Source organism: Megachile rotundata, chromosome 3 (genome assembly GCF_050947335.1).
Source record: "Megachile rotundata isolate GNS110a chromosome 3, iyMegRotu1, whole genome shotgun sequence".
Taxonomy (NCBI): Eukaryota; Metazoa; Arthropoda; class Insecta; order Hymenoptera; family Megachilidae; genus Megachile; species Megachile rotundata.
The window spans coordinates 17,982,293-18,008,418 of NC_134985.1; the positions used below are offsets into that span (position 1 = coordinate 17,982,293).

General features: G+C 41.6%; 4 protein-coding genes across 10 annotated transcripts; 2 read left to right on the forward strand and 2 right to left on the reverse strand.

Annotated features, from left to right (window-relative positions):
* Positions 1-735: 735 nt before the first annotated feature.
* LOC100880977 (discoidin domain-containing receptor 2-like) lies at positions 736-14,634 on the reverse strand. Of its 4 annotated transcripts, XM_076529395.1 has the most exons (17): positions 13,593-14,001; positions 12,144-12,315; positions 10,234-10,339; positions 9,895-10,120; positions 8,504-8,651; positions 8,139-8,437; positions 7,837-8,056; positions 7,063-7,641; positions 6,804-6,961; positions 6,572-6,739; positions 6,331-6,443; positions 6,084-6,263; positions 5,909-6,001; positions 5,706-5,847; positions 2,222-5,642; positions 1,685-2,106; positions 736-1,611 (listed from the first exon to the last, which is right to left on the reverse strand). In XM_076529395.1, the coding sequence occupies exons 2-15, from the start codon at positions 12,232-12,234 to the stop codon at positions 5,289-5,291; spliced, it is 2,877 nt and encodes a 958-aa protein (XP_076385510.1). In that variant the 5' UTR covers positions 12,235-12,315; positions 13,593-14,001; the 3' UTR covers positions 736-1,611; positions 1,685-2,106; positions 2,222-5,288. The 4 variants fall into 4 exon arrangements, with proteins under 4 accessions (XP_076385510.1, XP_076385511.1, XP_012140223.1 ...); XM_076529396.1 differs by lacking the exon at positions 13,593-14,001 and adding an exon at positions 14,496-14,634 and having other exon boundaries at positions 736-2,106; XM_012284833.2 differs by having other exon boundaries at positions 736-2,106.
* LOC100880864 (ubiquinone biosynthesis protein COQ4 homolog, mitochondrial) lies at positions 846-3,893 on the forward strand. Its single transcript, XM_003703072.3, has 4 exons — positions 846-1,107; positions 2,267-2,613; positions 3,178-3,401; positions 3,461-3,893. The coding sequence occupies exons 1-4, from the start codon at positions 846-848 to the stop codon at positions 3,627-3,629; spliced, it is 1,002 nt and encodes a 333-aa protein (XP_003703120.2). The 3' UTR covers positions 3,630-3,893.
* On the reverse strand, positions 14,138-19,161 carry LOC105662441 (exopolyphosphatase prune). Of its 3 annotated transcripts, none has more exons than XM_076529426.1 (7): positions 18,078-19,161; positions 16,473-16,626; positions 15,819-16,060; positions 15,434-15,705; positions 15,099-15,340; positions 14,795-14,953; positions 14,138-14,735 (listed from the first exon to the last, which is right to left on the reverse strand). In XM_076529426.1, exons 2-7 carry the CDS (start codon positions 16,506-16,508, stop codon positions 14,556-14,558), a joined length of 1,131 nt encoding a protein of 376 aa, XP_076385541.1. In that variant the 5' UTR covers positions 16,509-16,626; positions 18,078-19,161; the 3' UTR covers positions 14,138-14,555. The 3 variants fall into 3 exon arrangements, with proteins under 3 accessions (XP_076385541.1, XP_012140221.1, XP_076385542.1); XM_012284831.2 differs by having other exon boundaries at positions 16,473-16,629; XM_076529427.1 differs by lacking the exon at positions 16,473-16,626.
* On the forward strand, positions 16,901-26,031 carry LOC100877057 (inositol polyphosphate-4-phosphatase type I A). 2 transcript variants are annotated; one of them, XM_003703038.3, is made up of 18 exons: positions 16,901-17,445; positions 17,708-17,892; positions 19,169-19,261; positions 20,146-20,301; positions 20,362-20,562; positions 20,632-20,786; positions 21,226-21,398; positions 21,500-21,641; positions 21,716-21,831; positions 21,922-22,008; positions 22,102-22,262; positions 22,350-22,533; positions 22,602-23,752; positions 23,828-24,096; positions 24,157-24,374; positions 24,488-24,810; positions 24,918-25,185; positions 25,449-26,031. In XM_003703038.3, exons 2-18 carry the CDS (start codon positions 17,775-17,777, stop codon positions 25,579-25,581), a joined length of 3,948 nt encoding a protein of 1,315 aa, XP_003703086.1. In that variant the 5' UTR covers positions 16,901-17,445; positions 17,708-17,774; the 3' UTR covers positions 25,582-26,031. The 2 variants fall into 2 exon arrangements, with proteins under 2 accessions (XP_003703086.1, XP_012140220.1); XM_012284830.2 differs by lacking the exon at positions 19,169-19,261.
* The last annotated feature ends 95 nt before the right edge of the window (positions 26,032-26,126 follow it).

Below are 26,126 nucleotides of genomic sequence, written 5' to 3' on the forward strand. Positions count from 1 at the left end.
TTATCACTACATTCATAATGCGCATGCGCGTTACTCTTGGTTATGAAAAGAAAACTCGAAAATAAAATGGATACGCTTGTAATTTAATGTACAATATTATTTAACTACGCACTATATTAGATATGCATAGATAAAAGATCAAGAAAAGTTGTAATCATATTTTAAATACAAAATATTCATGTGTGACCGTACTTCGATTCGATTCGATTCGACTTCAGTTCATTCGATTCGACTCGACCACTGTGTTCATTACTGACGGAAAACGATAAAATTTAAAATCGATTAGTGAGAAACGATTGAAAAACGAAGTTTATAAGACTCACATCTATGCAAATACAGATGTAAAGTGTTTATTAACGCAGTTGTGAGTTATGTAAATATAACGAGATACGCATGAGAAGTTCAAAAATGAACCGCAGTTTTTACTATGTTTACGCACGCGTGCGTATAAACGAAGGCGATAGCGCGAAGAATAGGAGGCAAGGGAAGTGAGGAAAACACGTTGACAAAATTCGTGAAGGTTATCGAATAAGGATCCTACAGAGAAGAAATTTATTCTCGGGAAAATAACCTGAATGATTTCGATGGATGTCAAAAGTTGTTAGACCGTTCGTGTACCGTGATCAAGAATTAGTCGAAGGATCGTGTACGCTTGAAGAGGAAAAACGAAACAGGACAGGCCGGCCGGATCAGAACGGAAAGAAGAATGATAAGGTTATATCAGTGTACGTTCCATGATGCTTAATGGCTTTTCGTTTTAATGAGGGTATCGTTGGTATTACAGAGGAAATATTACTCAGAATAAAAGAACGTAACCGAAGAATCGGAAGGAAATACATATCGGTATGACGCTGAATCAGCCAAATACAATGTTTGCAGCTGTCGGATCAGCTGTATTTTACGGATTATCGTCGTTTATGATCACGGTTGTAAATAAGACGGTGTTGACGTCATTCGAATTCCCGTCGTTTCAAATACTTGGTATAGGACAAATGTTGTCTACTATCCTATTGCTGTTCGTTGCGAAGAAGTTACGTTACGTCGAGTTTCCTAACCTAGAAGTGACAACGTTCGCGAAGATATGGCCGTTACCGGTCATCTTTATCGGTAACATGATCTTTGGATTAGGCGGTACCAAGCAACTGAGTCTTCCGATGTTCACGGCTCTCAGACGATTCAGTATTCTGATGACGATGATCGCCGAATATTACGTTCTCGGAGCAAAGGCGCGCGTTTCCGTTCAGCTGAGCGTCTATACGATGATCATTGGGGCAATGGTGGCGGCGCTGAACGATCTCGCGTTCAATTTGAAGGGGTACGTGTTTATCCTGTTGAACGACTTCTTCACCGCCGTTAACGGTGTCTACATGAAGAAGAAACTGGACAAGAAGGAACTGGGAAAATACGGATTGATGTACTATAATTCGTTGTTCATGGTCGTGCCAGCGATCGCGATTTCGTGTTGGATGGGAGACGCGCGTTCCGCCCTGGAATTTCCCTATTGGTACGACGTTTTCTTCCTCGTGCAATTTGGACTTTCTTGCGTGATGGGATTCGTGCTGTCCTACAGTATGATTCTTTGTACGCTTTACAACTCTGCATTGACTACAACTATAATCGGATGTTTGAAAAACATTTGCGTCACATATCTCGGAATGGTTATCGGCGGTGATTATATCTTTACCTGGTTAAATTTCATAGGATTGAATTTGAGCGTAGTCGGTAGTTTGGTATACACATGGGTGACGTTTCGCAGAAGAGAGCCCATCGAACCAAAGTATTCTCCGCTTATCGAAGATCAAGCGTCAAAAATCGAAGCCGTATGATCGATTCATCGACTCGTTTCATTCCGCCGCGCCGTGCCGATCGTTTTCTTTCCGATTCGGTCATTTTTCCGTCCGATTTTCTTGGTCACGGTCACGTTCACAGCCTCGGAAGGGAAACGGGAGATCCGAGCGGAAGAAAGAAACGAACGAGTATGACAGCGACGACAAGCGACATCGTACCAAAGCAAACGAATCTCTCGTTACCGGACAGAACGCGTACACGGTATACAATAGTGCCATAGCGTGTTCGTTGAACGGACAGCGTTGACCGCGACGTTTCCTGTAATAAAACTTGTACATACATACGCATACATAGATAGATTTTTGAAAGGTACAATATCACTGAAGTAACGTGTACATAAGAAAGAATTCTCGAAAAAATAAATGTTATTTACGAAGAAAAGAAACGATCGATCGTTATTGTCCTCGGTTGGTTACAGGCAGCCTGCGGTCGGGCCGAAGATGCTTCGGCGACGCGTCGTTCGCGAAGGATTACGCGGAGCGTCGCGTTTCCCTGTCGCCGATACAGCGCGCGATCTTGACAGCCGGTGCAGCCGCTATATCTTTCACTAATCCTTTTCGCGGCGACATGATCGCGTGTCTAGGAGAGACGACCGGCACCGATGCTCTTAACTATTGCCTTCGGCGAATGCTCGCGACCGCCGAGGGACAACGCATCTTACAAGAAAAACCACGCATTTCCTCCTCGACAGTCGATCTGTCCGCCCTAAGAGATTTACCACCGGGGACCGTCGGCAGGACTTATCGCGATTTCTTGGACGTTAACGTAAGATTCCGATCTTTCTATTTTCGAGCGATGTACCGACACGTCCTTTTCGTTGATCTAGTACAGTGTTGAGATGGGACGAAATTCTTCGCGCATGCGCAGTCACTATCGGACACGTTATCTGAAATAGTGGTGTAGTGCTATACACGCGGAAAGTGTGAATTATACGTATATGCAAAATTATGCGTATATACAAAGTCATCCTGCTTAGTGCGGAATCTGACGTTACGTAGCAGTCAAAATGGGGACATTGAGTGAATCAAGTGCAACTATATTCAAACGTTCGCGTTACCCGCCAAATTTAAATGCGTTATATATCACTGGAGATAAAAGCGTCAGTTACGACAGAATAATCGACTGGATAAAATTGTCACATCATTCGACATGAAGGACACACACATATTATACATTCTTAAATTACAAAAATTGTTGCTAATGAAGATACACCCTTGTACCCATACAATTAATTGATGGACGCTACGATTAGTGCGAATGTGCGAAAGAATGTGTCCCGTCTCAAATAAAATACTTTTTCTCATCGGTTTCGAAACGAACGTTTTGCAGAACGTGTCCCCCGATTCTAGACCCCCTGTTAGGTTCGTAGAGGATATGGAATTGGCGTACGTGATGCAACGGTACAGGGAAACGCACGATATCTTTCACGCCGTGCTTTTAATGCCTACTACGATGCTCGGAGAGGTAGCCGTGAAGTGGATAGAAGCGTTGCAATTACGTTTGCCGATGTGTTTAAGCGGAGCAATATTCGGAGCGTACAGATTACGTCCAAGGTAAATTCCTTTCCTTCGAATACCCTCGACGACTCAGATCAACGTGGTTCCGCTTTCAGACAAAGAAAAATGTACCTCGAGCATCATCTACCGTGGGCCATTAGAACTGGTACGCGAGCAAACTTTCTGCTGGGAGTTTACTACGAGGAACGTTGGGAGCAGCCTCTCGAAGAGTTCCATCGAGAAATGAACATCGAACCCCTTATACCAATGAATAATATGAAGTGATGTTTTTTGAACCTCGTTGAACGTCTTCTCTTTTCTTCGAGAAGAGTGTAGATAGATAATATAGCTACCTATTGTATAAAGAATAACTACCTAGATATAGGTAGTTATTATAATAGTATAATTATCTATTGTATAAAGAATAACTAGCTAGATAGTATAAATACCTATTGTATAAAGAATAACTAGCTAGATAGTATATAACAATTTTTATTCACCGTAACGTTGGAAATATGAAGAATATAATTTTTACTGAGATACGTATGATTCGTATTACAAATTTCGATGAACCGCAACCGCAGTTATCTAGAAAAATTGTTCGATGGAAAGGTACGCGCGATACCAACGGCGAACGCGATCGATTTGCACGCGAGCGCAAACGTGTAAATCGTGAAGACCAAACGTGGCGCGTCTCGCGGTAGGATACTACCCGTACAATGTTAGGAATGTTTGGCGAATACGACCGCTTTGGCACGAGCGTTTGGCAAATCGATCGATAATTATTCCTTCGGATAACGCGTACCGCGTACCGCGTCCTTTACGAAACAACGTTCGTGAAATCGCGTGATTGTCCCGTTTTGTTAGTAGTAACGCGCGCAAACTTATCGGCTAACGCTTAGTTACAAATATAGCGTATATTTCGATGAAAACGAATGCTTACTGTTAGTCGAAACATTAGAACGTAGCGGAAAAACTCCTAGGTTTGCACGGAGCCGCGTAATTTCTTCGTTGCATGGTAAGTACTCGCAATGATACCAGGATAAATCTTATTTAACTAACGCGTCGTACATTCTAAATTAGAGCGAGTATCGTCGAATGATTGATCGTCGTTAACGAAAATTCTACCGGACGATTCCCTTTCTTTTTAATTTCCGCGTCGACGATACTCGCATCCGAATAACCGTGATCGCGCGTTGAATTCCAATCCCACAAAATATAAACGCAGCCGATCGTCGATCAACGACGTTATCGTTCTTCGACGAGCGAATCCCTTCGTTCGGATAATCGTTAAACGATAGACGAGAAGACAAGAATACGAGAATATGAGAATACGAGAGTACGAGAATACGATCTTTTATAAAAAGAAACTGCGTTTCGCGATCGCGATAAACCTACGTTTTAGGTAACGTGTATGCGTGCGACTTCGTATGCGCTTGTACGAATTACACGCAGGAAAGGATGGCCAAACTTTAGAAGCGTATTCTACTCACTGATCAAGGACGAAGAGGAAGCTCGCAAAACACGTTACGATAGCTGTAAAGTAAACGACAGTCCCGAAGTAAAAACAATTCCGACAGATTTTGATTGCACCGACCGCCGTAATTAATCTGGTTGTCCGAACAGAATAGAATACTTTTCTAAACTTTGGTTTCGCGCGCGCCTCTCTGTTACGTAGAGGGCGATCGAGTGCAGGCGCGCGCACAAATTTATATCGTACTTCTAACGCGTAAAAATTGATTCGAGTATAAACCTAATTGAGCATTACGAGTTAATGGCCAGAGAGCATCCTGGAGTCGATCGTCGCGAAACGAACGAGGCGGTTAGCAGGAAAACGAGACGAATGAGCGTAGAACGATGAAAACGAATTTTACGCACAGGATGCTTCTTAGCTGATTGTAATAGATTTGGTCCGTGCTACTCGACCATGAGTATTTTCAGCGTTCAATCAAGGGCTAATCTCTCAAGGTAGAGATAAATTTCCTCGAAGCTGGGTCTGTTCTCGGATCGCTTGCTCCAACATTTGTTCATTACGCGGTAGAGATCGTCCGAACAATGCGGAGGTCGCGAAAGAACTCGAGGCCGATTTTCTTCTTTCTTGATACGATTATCTTCCCCGTCGCATACATCCTCGCTGCTTCCTCTGCTGGTACGCGATTCGCTTTGATACCAGCGACCGCAGTTCTCCAATACCTGTTCCGAGGTTAATTCCGCGTACGGGGTCTCTTTGCAGTCCATGCAAATCTCCCAGACTGTCACGGCGAACGACCAGACATCCGCTCGACAGCTACGCTTGTTCTGAAGAGAAGAGAAAGCGTATAAGAGTGGATCGTAAGAGATATTTATTGTAAGTTCACTTACCAGCAAAACCGCCTCCCAGGCCATCCAACGAAGAGGAATTTTCGCGTTGCTCCCATCCACGAAATACTGATGATTGTATTTGGTGCAGAACATTGCGTGATCGGACACCTTTATCGTTAGATTTTGAGAAACGATGCAATTCCTGAAAATGAAACTCGCTTGAATTAAACTCATCTAGATCAACTCAATTCTATTGAGGTTACCTTGCCGCTAAGTCGCAGTGCGGGATGTTCAAGGACTCTAAGTACTTCATACCGGATGCGATCTGGATAATGAAACTCAAGCGATCGCCGTAACTAAGAATAGACGTAAATGTTGTACATGTTCGAGATCACCGATAGTGATATAGTTACCTAAATTTGCTTGACAAAATTTTACCTGAGATCGTTTTCGTTACCGACTTCACTATCGCGACACCGTAGAAAGCTGTGGAGATCTCCGAATTGACCGTACTCGAATACTGCCCCGAAGGGTTCCTCTTCCACCAGCGCTATCATCTTCGCCACGTTCGTATGTCGTAACGTCGCTAAGATCCGCATGTCTTTCGTAAAGTCTAACCTATTAAGATCACATCGTTTGTCAGAAAGAATTCTTCTAAATATTATATAATCAAACTTCAAGTTACCTCAAAGAGTCAACGACGCCTCGCCACAGAGATCTGACTATCACGGTCTGCCGATTTTCGAAAATGGTTCCTCTGTCTACGCTCGCGATTCCTTTTGCTTCGCACAGATGCACCTATTCGACAATTTTATCTAATTGTATTGATTGATTGATTATATATGGGCCTCGACTGCTGTGATCATTGGCCTCTAATTATATTTAAGTAATTAGATTTTTTAATCACTCAGGAGTCTCGCTCTTACCAAACCAAAGTTCCCTTCTCCGAGCTTATCCAGGATCCTCAATCTGTGCCTGGAAACACGGCGAACCTCGCACGGATCGATCGTACGCGGTAGACGCACGCTCTTCTCGCGAATGCAGAGTGATGTAAACGGACTCGAGATTGACGATGTCGATTCTCGTTTCTTTATCTAAAGATCGTAACAATGTATCATATGAGAATGATATCAATACGTACACACGCAGACGTCTTACCGTTAAAATATCCGTTGCCGCGTAATATCCTTCATGCACTTTTTGATTAGTTTTCCCCGTAGAGTGGAAGTGGAACGGATTTTTCGACGGGTAGCTCGTCGCAGTCGGCATCGTGAATTCCGCTTTGTTTCTCGTGAAGCTGCATTTGCGATTGAAGTCTACGAACAGACATAAACAGACATGAATAGGAATAAAGCTCTGTTAAATCACAGAACAGGAATAAAGACAACTGTTCCACAATATTCTATCAGTAACTAACCAGAGCAGGATTCGGTTCGTTCGTTCGCAACAGCGTTCGCGCTCGACTCAGGTACGAGAACGTCGTCCTGGGAGAAAGGATCATAACGAGTGGTTTCATAAACGGTGGAAGGCCGGCGATCGTTGAAAGCGACATCACGAGGATTCTGAGCATCCTGCGAATCGTTGGAGCCGAGGACAGTAATCGGTTTGCGAACGAGCGACAAACCATTCGAAAGCTTAACGTCCTTCGGCGCGATCGCGATGCCAGGAGTGGACGAGTCGCAGAGAAGGGCCGTGTGCTTTTGCAACAGCGCCACCTTATTACGACCCCGCTGCTTGATCAGGAAAGTCATGCAAGTCAGAAAGAGGACGATGACAGTTAGTGAGCCGCTGACTAGGCCGATGTAAGTTTGCGACGTGCCAACAGGGAAGGCGTCTGGTGCCAAGTCCTCCTCTCGTATCTCGAAGATCTCTGTTTCGTTGGAGCCCGATATCTCGAGCTCCGTTTTCCTCGACCGTGATTCGCTCTGATTTTCATTGCTTCGAAACGGGCGATCGATGGAGTAGGAATCGTTTGACCGATTCTTACCATCCGGTGCTGTACAGAAGAAGCACTTCAAAATTTACTCCTCAGGTTTATTAACACTATAACGACCGCGTGTCTACGCAGTCAAACGTCGCCAAAGGCAGTATTTTTGAAGAATTAATTTAAAGCGGTCGTTAACGGTTGTTCTGGCTATCACACACATGTTGTGTGAGCGGTCGTTAAAGTGTTAATTTTACCAAGTCTTACCAGTGTGGAAATTAACTTCGCTGAGGAGCAACCACTTCGTCTGACTCAGACTGAATTCCATTTTCACGAATCGCCCGATTTTGGATCGCAAGGAGATCGACGCCAAAACGGTGCCACCAGTGGACGAGTTCGAGTCGATCGACGTCAACTCTAGCTTCTCTGGATCTGGCGGATAGTTCTCGCCATCAGGAGACACCCAAACTCTCAACGTTGAGAACGGCTGTAAATAATTGTGCAATCGTTACATACAGATAATTCGCGTCATCATTTTGCTATACCTTGAAAACAAGGGAGAAAGATACCTCGACTTCCATTTCCGGTAGACGAGCGACGTGCACAGAGCAATCATGAAATTCCCGTGGCTCTTGAAACTGAAACACCAGTTCGACACTGTCGCGTTCGGACCAACCCACCCAATTCGTACCACTCATCGAACAGTCAAAAATCTCTGAAGCTTCTCCTAAAATTCCATCCGTCAACTGCCCTAGGCCATCCACCAGAAGAGAATCTCGTTCAACGCCGTCGTACGATGAATCTTGAATATTGCATCCCCCGGGACCCAGGTTCGATCCCTTCGGCGCGCTGTATCTCGTCACGTATTCTGCAGGAAAAATTATCGATAAAGTTTCGCTCGTTTATCTGAAAGATTCATGGATCGTGCACTCACGTTCCCACACGCAGCCGTAGATCTCGACTCTCATGCAAACGGTGCGCGGGTGCAGGCTGTAGGGCACGAATCGCACTCTGCTGGCCACGAACGGCAGATCCAGTTTTTGTTTCTCTACTAAGTAGGTGTTACTGTTGCCTCGTAGCACCTGTGATACATATTTGTTTAGATAAATATCGTTCTTTGTTTTGATGGGGGTTCAATGGTGACTCGCGTTGCTTCCAAAAATTTATCAAAAGAGGTTTTTTTAAAAGTCTTCATAAGCTTGCTCTTTTAAGCTTGCACTTTTAAAAGTCTTTATAAACTTGCTCTTTTAAGCTTGCACTTTTAAAAGTCTTCATAAACCTTGCTGTACAATTTATTTGTTAGATGTGTCAGTTAAAACTATTTATAGTTATAATATTGAAGCAAGGAAAATTAAAATGTATTTTATATTCAGTGATCCTTGACTATACACACAAATTATAAATGTTAGATTTTACATTGAAGAGTATTCAAAATTTGAGCAAAGTTTTTTGCATTAGAGCTGTGAGTACATCATGAGTGAGACTCAAATCACAGTAAGGTTAACTATATCCTTGTATGACCTTAAAGATACATGACAATCATGAGATTGTGCGTCAGTCACAATTAACTATTCACAGCTCTATTATTGAAACAAAGAAAACTAAAATGTATTTTATATTCAGTGATCCTTGACTATATATACAAATTATAATTGTTAGATTTAATATTGAAGAGTATTAGAAATTTGAGCAAAGTTTTTAGCATTAGAACTGTGAGTACATCATGAGTGAGACTCAAATCACAGTAAGGTTAACTATATCCTTGTATGACCTTAAAGATACATGACAATCATGAGATTGTGCGTCAGTCACAATTAACTATTCACAGCTCTATTATTGAAACAAAGAAAACTAAAATGTATTTTATATTCAGTGATCCTTGACTATATATACAAATTATAATTGTTAGATTTAATATTGAAGAGTATTAGAAATTTGAGCAAAGTTTTTAGCATTAGAGCTATGAGTACATCATGAGTGAGACTCAAAGCACAATAAGGTTAATTATATCCTTGCATGGCCTTGAAGGTACATTACAATCATAGAATTGTCACATACATTAATCTCGAGAGTTCATATGTAAAAAATGTATACTATTAAAAAAACTAGAATATATATTTTCCTCTCCATTTGAACTGTATACGAGAAAAATATTGGTCCATATTATCGCAAACAGACGTGGGGGATCTTTTGTTAGAAACAGTGCACAGTCACGCAAGCTGTTCGAGTGAACAATAGACAATAGTAATGACGACAGTAAAAACCTTTGAATAGAACGATAAATTGGAAGTAACGCAAACAACTCTTAAATTTGAAGACACGAACTCTGTCACCCCTCAAGTTCTTATACTGATGCCACTTCGAGTCGCGCCAATACTCCAGGAAAAAGGCCTCCGCGTATTCTTGACCTTGACCATTTCCGAATCGTCCTTGAGTCTCGGTCCAAGCGATCAAGTGGTTTCGTGTCAAATCAATTTCCAAGTACTCTCTTATCGCACTGCTGATCTGAGCCTTTGGGCACCAAGCGCCTCCGTTTTTCTCCTGTCGGATCCTGTAAATAGATGGGTTTAACGGATATCGGGGCTCTTTGGTATCGATCGATCGATCGACGGCGGCGACAATTCAAGATACGAGAACTCACGCATCAGTGTTCGAGAAATGTACCTCGCGTTTTGAGGGCCCACCGATTTAGTCTCGTAACTGGAGGATGCGGTGATCGCGTCATCCGGAATCTTTCCCTCCTCCATGCCGAGCGGGAGAATACATTGCCCTGGAAGAATAGATATATTTATTCTTTTTATTCTTTTTTTTTTAGTAATATGTTCAATGCCAGGTTGATAAGTAACTCGTTATTAGTTTGTTAAATGATGATAATAAATAACTTGTTGAATGATAATCATAAGTAACTTGTTAAATGATAAGAATTAATAACTTGTTGAATAGTAACAATAAATCACTTGTTAAATAGTAACAATAAATAACTTGTTAAATGATAACAATAACTAACTTGTTCAATGACAATAATATATAACTTGTTAAATAATAACATTAAATAACTTGTTAAATGACAATTAATGTATAACTTGTTGAATGACAATTATATATAACTTGTTAAATGATAACAATAACTAACTTGTTAAATGACAATAATATATAACTTATTAAATAATAACATTAAATAACTTGTTAAATGATAACAATAATTAACTTGTTAAATGACAATTATATATAACTTGTTAAATGATAACAATAAATAACTTGTTAAATGACAATTATATATAACTTGTTAAATGTCTTGTTCATAACAGTAACATCAATTTATGATGTACTTCATGCTGAAGTACTGTTCATGACAGATGAAGCATAACAATTATTATATTCAATATAATATTCAATATTAAAGTATAACAATTATTGTATTCAATATGTATGCAACATTGAAGTATAACAATTATTATATTCAATATAATATTCAATATTAAAGTATAACAATTATTGTATTCAATATATATGCAACACTAAAGTATAACAATTATTATATTCAATATGTATGCAACATTAAAGTATAACAATTATTATATTGAATATGTATGCAACACTAAAGTATAACAATTATTATATTGAATATGTATGCAACACTAAAGTATAACAATTATTATATTCAATATGTATGCAACATTAAAGTATAACAATTATTATATTCAATATGTATGCAACACTAAAGTATAACAATTATTATATTCAATATGTATGCAACACTAAAGTATAACAATTATTATATTGAATATGTATGCAACACTAAAGTATAACAATTATTATATTCAATATGTATGCAACATTAAAGTATAACAATTATTATATTCAATATGTATGCAACACTAAAGTATAACAATTATTATATTGAATATGTATGCAACATTAAAGTATAACAATTATTATATTCAATATGTATGCAACACTAAAGTATAACAATTATTATATTCAATATGTATGCAACAGTAAAGTCTAACAATTATTATATTCAATATGTATGCAACATTAAAGTATAACAATTATTATATTCAATATGTATGCAACATTAAAGTCTAACAATTATTATATTCAATATGTATGCAACATTAAAGTATAACAATTATTATATTCAATATGTATGCAACAGTAAAGTCTAACAATTATTATATTCAATATGTATGCAACATTAAAGTATAACAATTATTATATTCAATATGTATGCAACATTAAAGTATAACAATTATTATATTCAATATGTATGCAACATTAAAGTATAACAATTATTATATTGAACATATATGCAACGTTAAAGTATAACAATTATTATATTCAATATGTATGCAACATTAAAGTATAACAATTATTATATTCAATATATATTCAACATTAAAATATAACAATTATTATGTTCATTGCTTCATAACATTATAGTAACAACAATATAAAAATCTAATCAAATTACATGTTTCCAATTAATTATAAATTAACTAAACATGAACCCCAACGCAGTGAACCTCATCCCCATAGCATTGAACGTTCTCCTCAAATATCCTCGTACGAACCGAAAATGTTTCTGGCCGTACGTTGTTCCCCGGGCGAGGAAGCTGCGACGAGAATCATTCCAAAGGAAATGACCGATAGTGCGCGGCGCATCCTGATATCCGCTCCTCGTGCCGTTCTCCGATCGTTTACGATTCATGATAGGTCCAGTCGATGGCTATCATCGTTCGATCTCTGAAACCGTAAACGCTGTTCGATCGATCAATGCCTTCTCTCGTATTCTATTCCATCGCAGACACGTGGCTGAACATCGTGAAAATGGATATCCTGTTTCTAATCGTGTCCTACGCGATTAACATTTATCATACACCAACGCTAACATGAATCATTTACAGCAAATTCGCGCTAATAGATTCAGAAAGGTAGCGTGTATTATGCAGCTACCTTAGGAATTCAGAGGAGGTCTACTTTCCTTGTATTTTGTTCTGACGTGACTGCCATAACTCAAGATTACAATGCACGTGAAATATTAGAAATACTTTGATTAAGTGGCAAATGTATTTTTTATCTGGACGCATTTTGTGGTGGGCGAACAGAAAACAGAGAACAAGTACAGAGAATGTGTCTCCCTATTTAGTCTCGAATGAAATTCAGAGGTCTACTTTCCTTCTATTTTGCTCTGACGTGATTGCCATAACTTATGCTTACACGCGTGTAAAATTAGGAATACACTTTGATTAAATCGCAGACATATTTTTGATCTAGATTCATTTTATGGTGGGCGAACAGAAAACGAGTACAGAGAGTCCCTATTTAGTCTCGAACGAAAGCTTGCAACGAACTAACTCGTATCATAATACAATTAAAGTAGCTACACAATTAAAGTTGCTACAATTTGTCAATGTGATCTTTGAACATTACCGATCGCGTGTGTCTGCCTCGCAGTTTGCGGTCCGCAGGTTACAGGTCGCACGTTAATTAGATTTGCCGACGGAAAATGAAGACAAAGAGGAGGGCCAGAATCAGAGAATGCGCGTGGATTCGAGGTGGGCTACGCGTGCAACAAGTAAGGCACGATCAATACGAGCGAACCGTAGGAAGGAAGAGGGTGACCATGCTCGATCCGTGCCAGCCACCTTGCATCTTCGTCCATCCCTTCAACGCGCACCGTTCTCGAATCTGGTAGCTGACCGTTCATTTTTTCCTCCGAATTTTCCAGCTATTCAACTATTTCGGTTTCTTCTTTCTCGAACACTCCCTCTCTTGTATGACTGTGACATATCCACGCCCTTCTCTCGCTCTTAAGAAGATGAAATTACGGGCAAAACAACTTTAACTCGATCTCGCAATTTTCTGTTCGTTACACAAGTTCTTTACGTGTCGAGTAAATCAGATAAGATCGGTTCCTTTCGCTACTAACTTAAGACCTATTCTTCTAAATAACGAGCGAATGGTATCGCATATGGAACGCAAGATCGAGATCAGCTAACTTTCAAACGGGATATCCTTACCTTTCAAATTCGACGTCTTCCATTTGTTACGCATAATGTAAACACGACAAATCTCGAAAAAGGAAGAATCACCATATTTGACGAGTATGTTAGATGAAGGTGCACAGGACCGCAACAGTTTTAGTCTTATTAATTTCGATTAACTTTGAAGAATCAGTGAAATCACCGCGTTCGACCGTGCCACGTTTGTCTTTTCACCCCTCGTTCTTTCTCGTTCGATCGGTACCAGAATCGCATTGAATCGAGTAGACGATCGTGTTCTTCGAGGCGTAGCTCGATACGAACTACGAACTCCGCGGCGATGGCAGGATTCGGGCAACGTCCACCGATATCAGCGGGCGGACCGTGGTGAGCCTGCCCGAAGATGGGAGCACGCGCACAGCGATGGGAGAAAAGGGACACGGAAAGGGGAAAATCGCCTTTCCGCTTTGCAATCAACGCGACGGTCCAGCAAACATCGATGGGTTCACTTTTCATACTGATTATACATACACGCATACATATTGTTCGCTCGAGACCTGACAGGATAGTGAAAAACGCGTGACTGGGCAGAAAATGTATTCCTTATTTTACACCTGTATTTTCAGTGTGAGGTAATTAGTTATGGCAATCGCATACATCACGCTCCTATGAATTCTTAAAGCTCTTATGGTGGTCACATAGTACATGCATGTTTACATGCACACAGGATTGCAGTGAAACTACTACCTTTGATTAATATCAATAAATTAGCTAGGGTTTGACGCTTTCTAAACGCATCGTTTCTTCATTTCAACTTAACTTGGGTGGGATCATGTTTCCTTACACGTTTAACAAAGAAGAATTCTTCATAAAGAAAAAAGGATTTGAATGATAACAGAATAAATTGGGAAACCAAAAATAAATTCTATCTATAATATGTACCTGAAGCTTCTGAATAAACTATGCTTTGTCTTTGCAAATTAAATTGTCTTCGTATTTTCTTTAACATCGAGATCTCGCCGCGGTTACGGTGTCGCGAATGAGGGGTAGTATCTGCTTCCGCGTAAGACGTAAATTTCCTTGGGAGTAAAGGAGCAAGTTGCAGTTTCCATCCTCATGATTGATTTCTTTGACCAATGTCAGCTCGAGGGACGGTTTCGTGGTTGTTAAAACTTGTACTATCTGTAGAAGAAAATATAATCTTGATAATTGATTGAATGAGTTTCAATGTTTTCACTAACCTCGTCTCTTAAGGGATCGGTGGAGAAAGAAAAAATAGCGATGTCTCTGTGTATTTGTTCAGACCGAATCTCTAATCCTATCAGAACGAGCAACGTAGTGTTCTGCGACTTTGCAAAATTTTTCATTGCGTCGAACACGTCGGGCATTTCGAGATACTTCTAAAATACGAAAGAATGATTTTTATTGATCATTAAGGAATAAATATGCTGTACATATTTAAGAAATATTAATAAGTATTGTAAGAAATATTGTAAGTATAACCTTACAAATCTAAGTGTAAAAATTTATTAAACTATACTTTACCCCTATCAGTATGGGTAATCCAACGATCGGTATACCAGCAGTGACCTTCAAATCTCTAATCAAAAAATCATCGACAGTTAATTCACTGATATCAGATTTTGCTTGGACGATTTCGTCGAATACTTTCTTCTTGTCCAAATCCAATTGCCCGAGTCTTTCAAGGTCACGTACAACTTCGACATCGACACTAGTTGCACGATCAGCCTCCTTAGAAAAATTACTAGTGTCGATAAGAATTGGTCCTGTCAAATATATCGATTTAAATTTCAATTTTAAAAATAGTTATTAATTATGTAACTTCACGCTGAAACTTTAATTAAATGAAAATTATTTGCCTCGTAAAAGACTCGACAATTGCGTATCGATCGCTTCCGGGTATTTGTCGATTAAATTCCGCGCCACTAGGGTCGCGCAGCTGCCCACGCTTTCCAAACGCACCATCCTACCGGGCCAAGGCCAGTTCGCGTCCTGCGGTCTATGATCGATTACTTTGACCACGGAATCTGCTAAATACGTGTCCTCTTCCGTGAGATGATGGTGATCGACCAACACGATCTCCAAATCGATTCCGTCCTTCTCCTTCAGAGCCTTCAAATCTATCTGATCCCTGCAGAGAAAATGTTTTCGTAAACCCTGTCACTGATAGTGCACAAAAGACAATTTGGCGCGTAAATATTTTATGCAATGCAAGAAAAGGTTGAGAACCACTGCTTTACTCACCGAAATGTTAATAACCTTGCAGGTATATTGTGTTGTTTAAGAAAAAACACTACTTCTGTTTTCACGCGATATTCTCTTTCGGGTATGTTCATCACAGGAATTACCGCCAAATTTGTCAAGCTATTTTTCATTGCATCTAGATACTCGAAGAACCCTTGGGCAAGGGCCGATACGGCAGAATCCAAATCGCAGGTTCCATTACCCAGAACGATACGAATTTTTTGATATGCGGATAAGTTTGACTGCAACGATATTCAAGATTAGAATTTATCTTTCTTCTTTGAAAATGTTTCGTGCTTTCGACACTTTCCATTTCTGACGTTTCGTTCAAATAGGACCCGCGTTTCGACAGATGGCACCACTGTAGCCAGTAATGTGGCGCCATCTGTTAAACTTATTTTACCTAACCTAACCCAGTTATATTTGATCACCGCATAATGTATTCGCATCCGTCAACTACGTCAATGAACGTTTTGTTGTTTGTATGTAAATGAGAAATTAATTACTCTGACCTATTAGTTCATTCTTCTCTTTATCGGTTTTCAATTGCAAAACATTCCGCGGTAAGAATGAATCGAAGTAGCACGTAAAATATGAACCTATATAGCACGATGTTTCGTTGAAACAAAACTTTAGGAACAAGTGTGTATTTACCAGGATTGTTTTTGATGCCAGCAGAAACGATTCCATGATGCTTTACCGCTCAATTTGATATACAATATACAGGACACTCGTGTTTTATTTCAATTAAAGTGAGAACCATAAATACGATTGTGTGACCAATTGCAGTGATTGGAAACACAATGTTCTGCTGAAAAGAATAATCCAAGTGGAATGAATGGACCTAGACGGTAAACGATTAATATCGATAAAGTTTAATTTTCAAAATTAATTGCCGTCATGTTCGATTATCGAAACAATAACGAAAAATACGTAACGTTTATGCGTCTGCTATTTATTGTCGGTGGTGGTACATCGGAAGTATTCGGTGGTGCTCGGTACTAATCGGAAATTTTCGGAATCGTACGAAAAAACCCGACTGGCGACGACGGACGATGCAAAGTGACAGTGACGTTCACGACCACGACCGCTGCTTTCGTCGCTGTAGATTTACATCTAGTCAAATATCGTCCGTCGTACGACATAAAACATGGTATACGATAATTTATCGTTTAATGGACAGTCTTTCTTATACGGTATTCATCATTTTTTCGGGGTTTAAGTCGGGCGTGCGATTAACTCGTACCCGTTCCCTGTTCGCTTAGGGCTAAAGCGCACGGGCACGGTCTTCGTGACACGATCGAAACAACGTCAGTCGTTTTTATAGCAAGATTTTATATCATGACAACAGAAACGCGAAATGTGTTCGATAGAACAACTCGTGGGGAGAAAAAGTGCTTGGAAGCTTGGAAGACCGTTTAAAAAAACGTCAGAGAATATTACGGCCGTGGAGGTTCGTTGCTGCGTGATAGAATGTGTCGATTTAATTTTCCGTAACTTCTCGTTTCAGTTATAAAGTTTCAATCATTTTTATCTTACTTCGGTGGTGACATTTCCAAAATGTACGATTGCGGTAAATACGATTGAACGAAAAGTGGGAAACGCGCGAGAAAGAGAAAGAAAGAAGGTATGTTTGCGCGCGCGTGTAAACGTCGGGGCGAGAGGTGGGTGATGGGTGGTGGGTGGTGGGAGTGAAAAAGCGCAAGGCGAATGGAACAAGAAGAAGGAATAGGTTAGAGATCTGGTAGATTGAACGTGACAGGCGCGTTCGATGAAATCGCTTGTACAGACGTATTCGTCGTTTACCGATTTATCGGCTGTTTCGTCAATAATACACTGTATTGCGGTAAAACCTAACGCGCGTGTTACTAACCGCTACTTGTTGGCAGATAAGAGGAAGAATAAGTACGTGATCACGAAGAACGTGGGTGTAACCGCCGATAGTACAATTCCGAAATGCGATTCAACAAGCAAGAACTGTTGACCCTGGCTACACAACCTTCGCAGAAATTCGAGAAAGAGGGTATATTGTACGTACGCGAACGACAAGAAGGCTTCTTTCGCAGATCCGAGAGTGAGTGATTCAAACCTTGGCAAATACATATGTATGTATGTACAAACGATTCGTTTACGCGAGACTGTTCGCCTACTTTTTAACCGATTGATCGTACATGTATTTTACCGCTCTCTGACCGACGCATGTTTTTCCTTCGTCTAAAATTTAAATTGTAAATGTCTGATCCTTGACAATAAACTCACGTGATACGCAAATTCTTCGTCTTTTGTTTAATGTAGAGCCCATCATCAAAACACGAACAGGAAAACGATGACAGACAACGACGACTTATAGATTCTCATGAAACTCGAAACGCTTCCATCGTAATTCGACGCTCGTCCGCGTTCACCGGTTTACGAGGCGCTGCGTCTTCGATCGTCGAAGATCGAGTTCGAGATCGAGATCGCAGTTCGAGCTCCGCTACCGCTCAATTTGATATTTTTTCAAACGATATCGAGGAATCGACGAGCGTCGAGATCTTGTTGTCGAACGTGAACAAAACGTGCAACTATGTTCGCGTCGAATACGAAGAATTTGTCGAGTTCCCGTGTCAATCTTTCTCGTATAGGGTGTCGAAACATCTACGAAACATCCCGAATGTTATTACGTTATTTCCCTATTCTGCAAGTGTCATAATTTCCTTTTTCGTGAATGCAAATTCGTGGCGTAAGTACGTTTTACACGTAATGAAAGTCTTCCGTTAATCCCACGCCACCATTATGAATTCGGGATGTTGAACAGTTGTAAAGAACACTCTGTACACGTGACATTTGAATCATTTATATGTATCAGCTCAGACTTTCGTCGTAGCTTGCATAATACGTATATTATCGAGTATGTATCGTAGAATCGTCAGACACTTTTCCTTGTTTCTTCTGTTTGAAAGATCGCGGTGCATCCGGTAAACGCGAATAGAGCATGCCTTCGAATGTTCGTAACGATCGGTCGAATTTCTGTCAGCCTGTTCCCATCTGTTCGGATGCGTGCATGGTCTCGATTCGATTAGGCGAGCAACGAACGTTACACGGAACGAAGAATAACGCGAAAGAGGACGTTTTTGCGTTCGTCTTTTTACGATCTGCGTATACATCGCGACGCAACGTTCGCGTTCGAGATTCGAAGCGGAACATTTTACGTAGGCGTAAACGAGTAAACTAGTCGTTAACATGGTGTACGTTGTAATTGTAATCGTGATCTTAATTGGAAGCACGGACACGCGAGAAAAAGCCACGTCCGATTGCGCTCAGATTTCGGTGCAAGTTAAAAGCTACCCGTAGCTACGTATAATTTGCAGGTACAGGTAAAAAATCTGACAGCAAATGTCAAAAGGGAAAAACGCATAAGACACTCCGAGACTTCAGTTGCGTTACAGCCAGTACGAGTAAAGGTATATTCGAATTTTTTTTGTTTCCACACAGAATTCGTTTCCTTCGCTGTCTTTTAACTCGGTCTGTCGCGAATTAACACGCTTTTATTCTCGTCAACTGGATCGAATCGCGATCTTTTCCTCGACGGCTGTTCCTTCGACGCGCGCTGAACGTTACGTCGAAGAAACGCTTCGCGTTCGACGAACGCGATTTCCACGTTTGTCAACTTGCTTACTGTCTCGCCTTATTCACCATTTACTTCTTTTTCGTAACAAGGTCCGAGTAACTTGCTTCGATAAACTCGATTTTTCCGATCGTAAATTTTAGATCGCATTTAACCGCATGCTAGTCACAGCTTACTGACATCGAATTCTGTCTTCGTAGAATACGCGTGACGCATGTCAGCCTGTCGCGACCTGTCACTGTACCTTCGTTCGCACGTATCACGCGTTTCCTTTTTCCTTCGACCTAAGAAGAAAAGCATCGTGGTAAATGTGCTTCGCTTTCTAGATTTACAATCTTGAAGTAGATGTTTTTATTCAGTGCACGCTTTTTAATAGTTGCGATGGCTTCCTCTGGACGATAACAAATTTTTTAATTTCCAACCTCTAAAATATGACAGTTTACAAAATTCCGAATTTAGAGATTTGGAAATGTAAGTCTTTAAACTTTTTAAACTTCCAATCTTTTAAACACAGATTTTTTCTATCTTATTCTCTCAAAGTAAAATTGATTGTTCGCCAGAGGAAGCCTATATCCTGCCTTCTTTTCTCTCGCTTTCATCGCAAGTAAAGAAAGAACTAATCACGTGACTTCGACGTTCCCTTTTCATAACGCTTGCTTGGTACCTCGACGCCGTTGAAGGAATAACGCGTGCAAACGTTGTTTTTTCTCTGTTGGATAGTAAGTTTGGAGAGATGGTGCAGATTACGGGGCAATCTGTTGTTTTATTTCAAATCGCGGGAGCAGTGGTCGGAGCCGTTGGGAGTGATAATACTCGAACAATGTTTCGTTCGAGTAGAACAACCGAGCAATCAGGTCCCGTACGGATTCAGCATAGGTAAGCTCGTCTCGCGGTCGATCTGCGTCAATCGAGTGACACGATTTTTTACTGTTTCAGTATTCGACGGAGGCTTGTTTCAAGCGTTGGGCGCCAACTCGGCGGAGGAGAGAGACAGTTGGTTGCAGGCTCTTCAGCTGGCCAGTTACGAATGCATGAGAAGTCAATTGTTGGCGTTGCAGCAACGAATAGAAGCGTTCAGCGGTCACAAACACGACACCGATATTCAAATGCTGCGATTGCAGCGTGGCATTTCAACAGGTTTGTTCGTTTGCTCGTGGCGTACTACTTATTTCTTACGTACGCTTTCTCTCTTTTAACCGTTTTCAGATCCCGCCGAAATACCGATGTGCGAGATATCGTTGGCTTGCGACAATCTACTGTGCGACGGTCATGGCCGACCACCTAATCCGGTTCTGGAGGTTGATGTTCAAATTAAAGGTTCCAAGACGTGGATCAAGTATGCGCGGACGGAGGTGGTGGAGGTGAGCTGAGTAGCTCTAAATTGGTTTGGAAGTCATTTAGAAATGATGCAGGGCTGATTTGAAATTTATGCTGATATGATACCGAAAGGATGCTGACACAATGCTGAAACTATGTTGAAATAATACTGGGAGGATATTGAAGTGTTACTCTAATAGACTTTAAATTGATACTGAAACGATGCTGACACAATGCTGAAACAATGTTGAAATAATACTGGAAGGATATTGAAGTGTTACTTTAGTAGACTCTAAACCAATACTGAAACGATACTGAAGCCTCACTCTAATGATTCCAAACCAATACTGAAACAAAGTAGAAACAGTACAAAACCAACATAGAAACCTCTCCAAACCGATTAAAGCTTGATACTAAAATACAGAATCAACACAGTATCCATCTAGAATTGATTCTAATTTCTGTGTTTCCTGTTTCCCGTAGCGAAGCAGCAATCCCGGTTTCTTGACGACCGTCAGCTTCAGAGCGAGCGATGGTCTGACCACCGACACGAAAACGCGGATAACCGCTTTCGACGTCAGGGAGCGAGTGAGTCAAACCGCGACCCCGATAGGAAGCGCTATCGTGACTCTGAACGCGATTCAAGACACGCCCAGGTAATTCCAGCGACTCTCGTTTCCTCGTCGCGTCGCTTCCGCTTCCGTTCCGACGTTCTTCGGTTATCGCGCGTTTCTGACTAGCGATCGAACGCTTCTAGGTTGAGGATACCTTTAAAGTCGGCGAAAACGACGACTGTTGGATTCTTGACTATCAATGCGTGGAATTTGGAGGCTGAGGATAGGGGAAATAGTACGGAAAGTACGCCTTCGAAGGAGCCTCCGTCTGGAACGAATCAACAGGTGCAGGGAAAGAAACATCAAACGTTTTTGATTTAGTGTGGTCTTGAATACATTGGAGTTTTTGTTTTCTTTAGTTACTCTCGCACAGACGGTCCCAATCGTTGCCGCCTAGATTGGGGACGAAGATCAAGTTGCCACATCAAGGTCAACTGAAGCTTCTCTTCGCCAATCCGTACATACAGACATACAGGTACATACAGCGACATGATAGCATTTGATGGAACACTACCCTCGACTTGCACTTCTTCCACTGAAGAACTTACACTTCTCTTGGTTTTAGATTTCATTCCGGTTTAGGCGGTGACATTTGCGTCCATGAGATCATGGCAGAGAGCAAACTTTCCTTCCAATTTCCGCAACATTTACTGTGAGTATTGTCATCCACACTTTAGGGTATGCTGTTGCTAATCACCGTTCAAGTGACCATTAAGGAAACGCCTTATCTTCCCATCTTTTGCAGCGCGATATGGATCCAAGAGGAAAAGGAACTGCTACAGGAAGTGGCCGGTATGGGCGAACTGCGAGAACCTTGGCACACCAAGCAAGTCGAACTACTCGATCGTCATCTTCATCTTTTGCATCTTTACTCGCAGGCCAAAGAGAATTTGGCGGCCTTCAAAGGTAAACGAGTTAGGACCGTATTGTTACTGTCTTTTTATACTACTTTGCATCGGTCACTATTAACTTTATCACCTGCCTTATTCTCAGGGAGTTACTTCAAACGATCCTCTCGCAAAAACGACAGAACTCTCGAGTTTGCACCGTTGAACCTGCATCTCCAAAGAATTTGGGTCCACAATGATACTCTGAACAAATGTGGATTTTACGACTGTATCACCGTCGGAGCGTTCACTGCGCACTCGCATAAAAGTAAAAATGGAGGTCTGATAAGGTATAAAGTTAAATCTAAACCTTGCTTATCGACACCGTTCATGTGTTCATTTGCGGAAATCGTTTCAGACTATTACAGGCTCTCAAAGAATCGCCAACGCGCGGCAACCAGCTGTATCAAGGAACGTCGAAGATAACGATGGCCCACGATGCCATCCAAGCGATCAAACAGCTCCGACGAGACGTGGTGGAAGCGATGCGTGCTCTGATGAAGCTCGCCAAGGCGAAACAGACCAGTGGAATGTTACCGATTTGCGAGGACATGATCGCTAAAACCAGAATCTTGCTTAGCCTGTGGGACCCGGGTTTGGTCGAGGAAGCGTTAACGTTTTTGGAAGAGTACAAGGTCGCCAAGGTCCCCGAGGAAGACGGAAACGCGATCGACGATCCTCTCAATTTGGACTTCAAAACGAATCAATCTCTGTCTCCTTTTAAACGAATTACTCAGCAACTGAACTTTGACTTGAAGAGTCCCGATCTGGACGATTTCGTTACTCCCGATACTCCCGAATGCGTGCAAGATTTGTGGACGAAGGGATCCGAGAGGAACGGTTACTCGACCTTGCCCGCGAGGAGCAACGGTTCGAACACTGAGCGAGTCAGTTCGAACAACGTCGACGATGCGGTGCAAGAGAACACCGACATTGAAAGCGACGCGAAGCGTTCAAAGAACGCGACTGCCAACGAGAACAATTGCGAGAAGGAGAACGGGAACGAGAACGGAGACGAGAATGCGGAAGAAATCATGACGGATAATGATGCCGTTCGACTCGACGACGACGACATTGAAGAGAGAGAAGGAACGAAGGGCGAGGTCGATCCTTGCAAACGATTTCTGGACACTCAGAAGATGTGCAACTCGCCTTCTGCTAATTATTATAAACCCACCGACGAACCGGAACCGTGGGATCTGACGCAGTTGAACATCGAGGCTAGCGTGATGTGTTTGGTGTCGAAGGTGAAGTTCCTTTGCGGCAGATGCAGCAGTCCTGCGGTGCGTTTGAGAAACAAGAACAGCGTGGGAAGATCGCACGGAATGAAGAAGTGCATTCCGGCCAATCGGAACAAGAACAGCAAAGTGGTGACGATTCAGCCGAAAAACGATGCCAAGAACGACGAGTCGAGCAAGCTGCTGGAAAACGCTGACGACCGTTCGAATTCGCGACGGTATCCTAGTCCGGCCTCGGAGACGATGCCGGCTTTCTCCAAAGCCAAAGAAGGTAACTTGGATGCAACATATTTTATTTACTAGGATAGGCAAATTTGTAATATGTAATTTGTTATTCGTTTTAAAGTGTGCCAAGCGGTCGATTCAATGACCAGAGTGATCAAAAGCAACAGTTCAGGACAACGAAACAAGTTCACCGAGGGTTTAGACTTCGCGTCGATCGTCGACTGGACGAGCGAACTCAGGCCAAGTATGAAAAAGTTACGCCAAGCGATGGACGGACTATTAAAGACAGCCAGACTGACGCACTCTGTGTTCAGAGTGCAGGAGGACTCAAAGATGGCTCAGAGAGCTTGCAACGTTCGATACAGACGAGACGTGTGCTTCAGCCAGGCGGTAAGTTGTATACTTCTTTCTTCATCGATCAATTACCTATAAAATCAATTTTCATCGTAGCTGACCAGTTTGGTGTCCGGGATAATGGCGAAGCTGTGGTGTCAGAGACCGGACCCGATGTTTCTTTTAATTTTAACCACTCTTGGTCCTCTGGCTTCGTTTGAAGGTCTACTTAGTTATTATGGTGACGAGATAGATATGTGGGGAGACATGACAGTCGCTATTGAGGACCTGCACACGGTAACGTTCGCGTTAACCAGGTGCGGCATCGAGCAGAGGTGAGCGATACAATTGCACGAGTCGCACGTTAGGCGACCTAAGTCAAAATGAACAAATGCACCAAATAGGATGTTTAAGGTAGAACATGAAAGTACATCGCACTGCATTTCAGGTTGGAAGGAAACTGCGGTGTCCCCTTTCAGCAACCCATGCCGCGAGTGGTTGGTTCCCGAGTTGGTCTTACAGTGATGCTTCCAGTGCCAGATGCGATATATTCCTTGCTACCGTTGGTTCCGTCTTCCAGACAAACAATTTCCTTCAACGTAACTCCAGTCTTCTTCAACGTGGGCATCAACGAAATGGCTTCCCTGGCGGAGAGCCTCGGCACGACGAAACCTCAGGAGAAGAGCAACATGGATAACTATGAACGTTTGAACGAGTACTATTTACGATTCAAGAAGCTCAATCTACCTAGCGAAACAGCTTCGACTCGACGTAAGCTTTCAACACCCTTAATTCCCACTAGATGGTTGCTCGCGTATCGACAGTCGCATTCAGCAGCTGCATTGTTTTCGTATTTGGTTTTCTCGGTGGCGTTATAGTCGGCGCGAGATCGCCGCTTGGTCAAACGTTGGCGGAGCTGTTGACCGATCTAAAGGCGAGCGTTCAGGCCAAGGTAAACAAAAACGTGGAAATTTTACAATTGTCCTCTCAAATTTGTCGAAGGATGCGCGGCTTGAGGTTTACCAGCTGTAAAAGCGCAAAGGATCGTACAGGAATGTCGGTTACGCTCGAGCAGGTGAACATCTTGAGCAGCGAGTACCATTTGGCCGAACACGAATACACTAGAGCGCTCGACTGTATGCGAAGGTTAATCATTTTTTCTTCTTTCTTCTTTGATAAATTTACTATGTATAACATAGTATACTATATTACTATATATAATAAGTTTATATATTACTATATATAATAAATTTATATATTACTATATAATAAGTTTATATATTATTATATATAATAAGTTTATATATTACTACATATAATAAGTTGTCTACTCGGCAGATGAATCATTTTTATTTCAATGAAACGTTAGTTTTTTATTTCATATTATTGAAGATTGTTTTCAATTGCAGCGAGGGCTGTCGACGAGAGAATACATGGAAGAACATCGGAATCCGCAAGTACGCGTTCAACAGTTTACAAATTCCGACATTCCCGAAGCTGTATCGTCCACCGGCGGGAACTTACGGCTCGGCACAAACGTAAAACGATATAGCCGTTTCGTCGCTTCGGTGTACCGGAATTCTGTAACTCGGCTCAAGCTCGAAGGAAAAGGACCCTTGCTCTTCGTTTGCGACGGAATCCCCGAGACAGAAGAGCAACAAAGGGTGGCATTTAACCGAAACCACGAGTCACGACGCAGGACGATGAAAGAACGCGTTTTTATCTCGTTTCTGTACATAGGATTTTACTCGACAGAGAAAACTGTAGATTAGACGAAACGTCGATACAAGTTTTCACGAGCCAACGATTGCCATTAACCGTACACGGTCCTGTATAACGAATAAGGATCAGAGGGTGCCGGAGGGTAAAACTCTCGATTCGTCGCGTTAGATGAATTAGCAAAACGCGCGTTCCTTCCTTTTCGGTAGAAGCGTAGGAACTTAGAACCCTGTTTCAGGGTACAAGTTGTTTAAATAAATTATTGACCTCGCATGACTTCTTTCGTCATTTTCCCACCCATTTCTATCCGTTCGTCCCACCGGTGTTTCCATCGAACTTCATTCTTGTCCTCAAGAAGTTTGATGGAA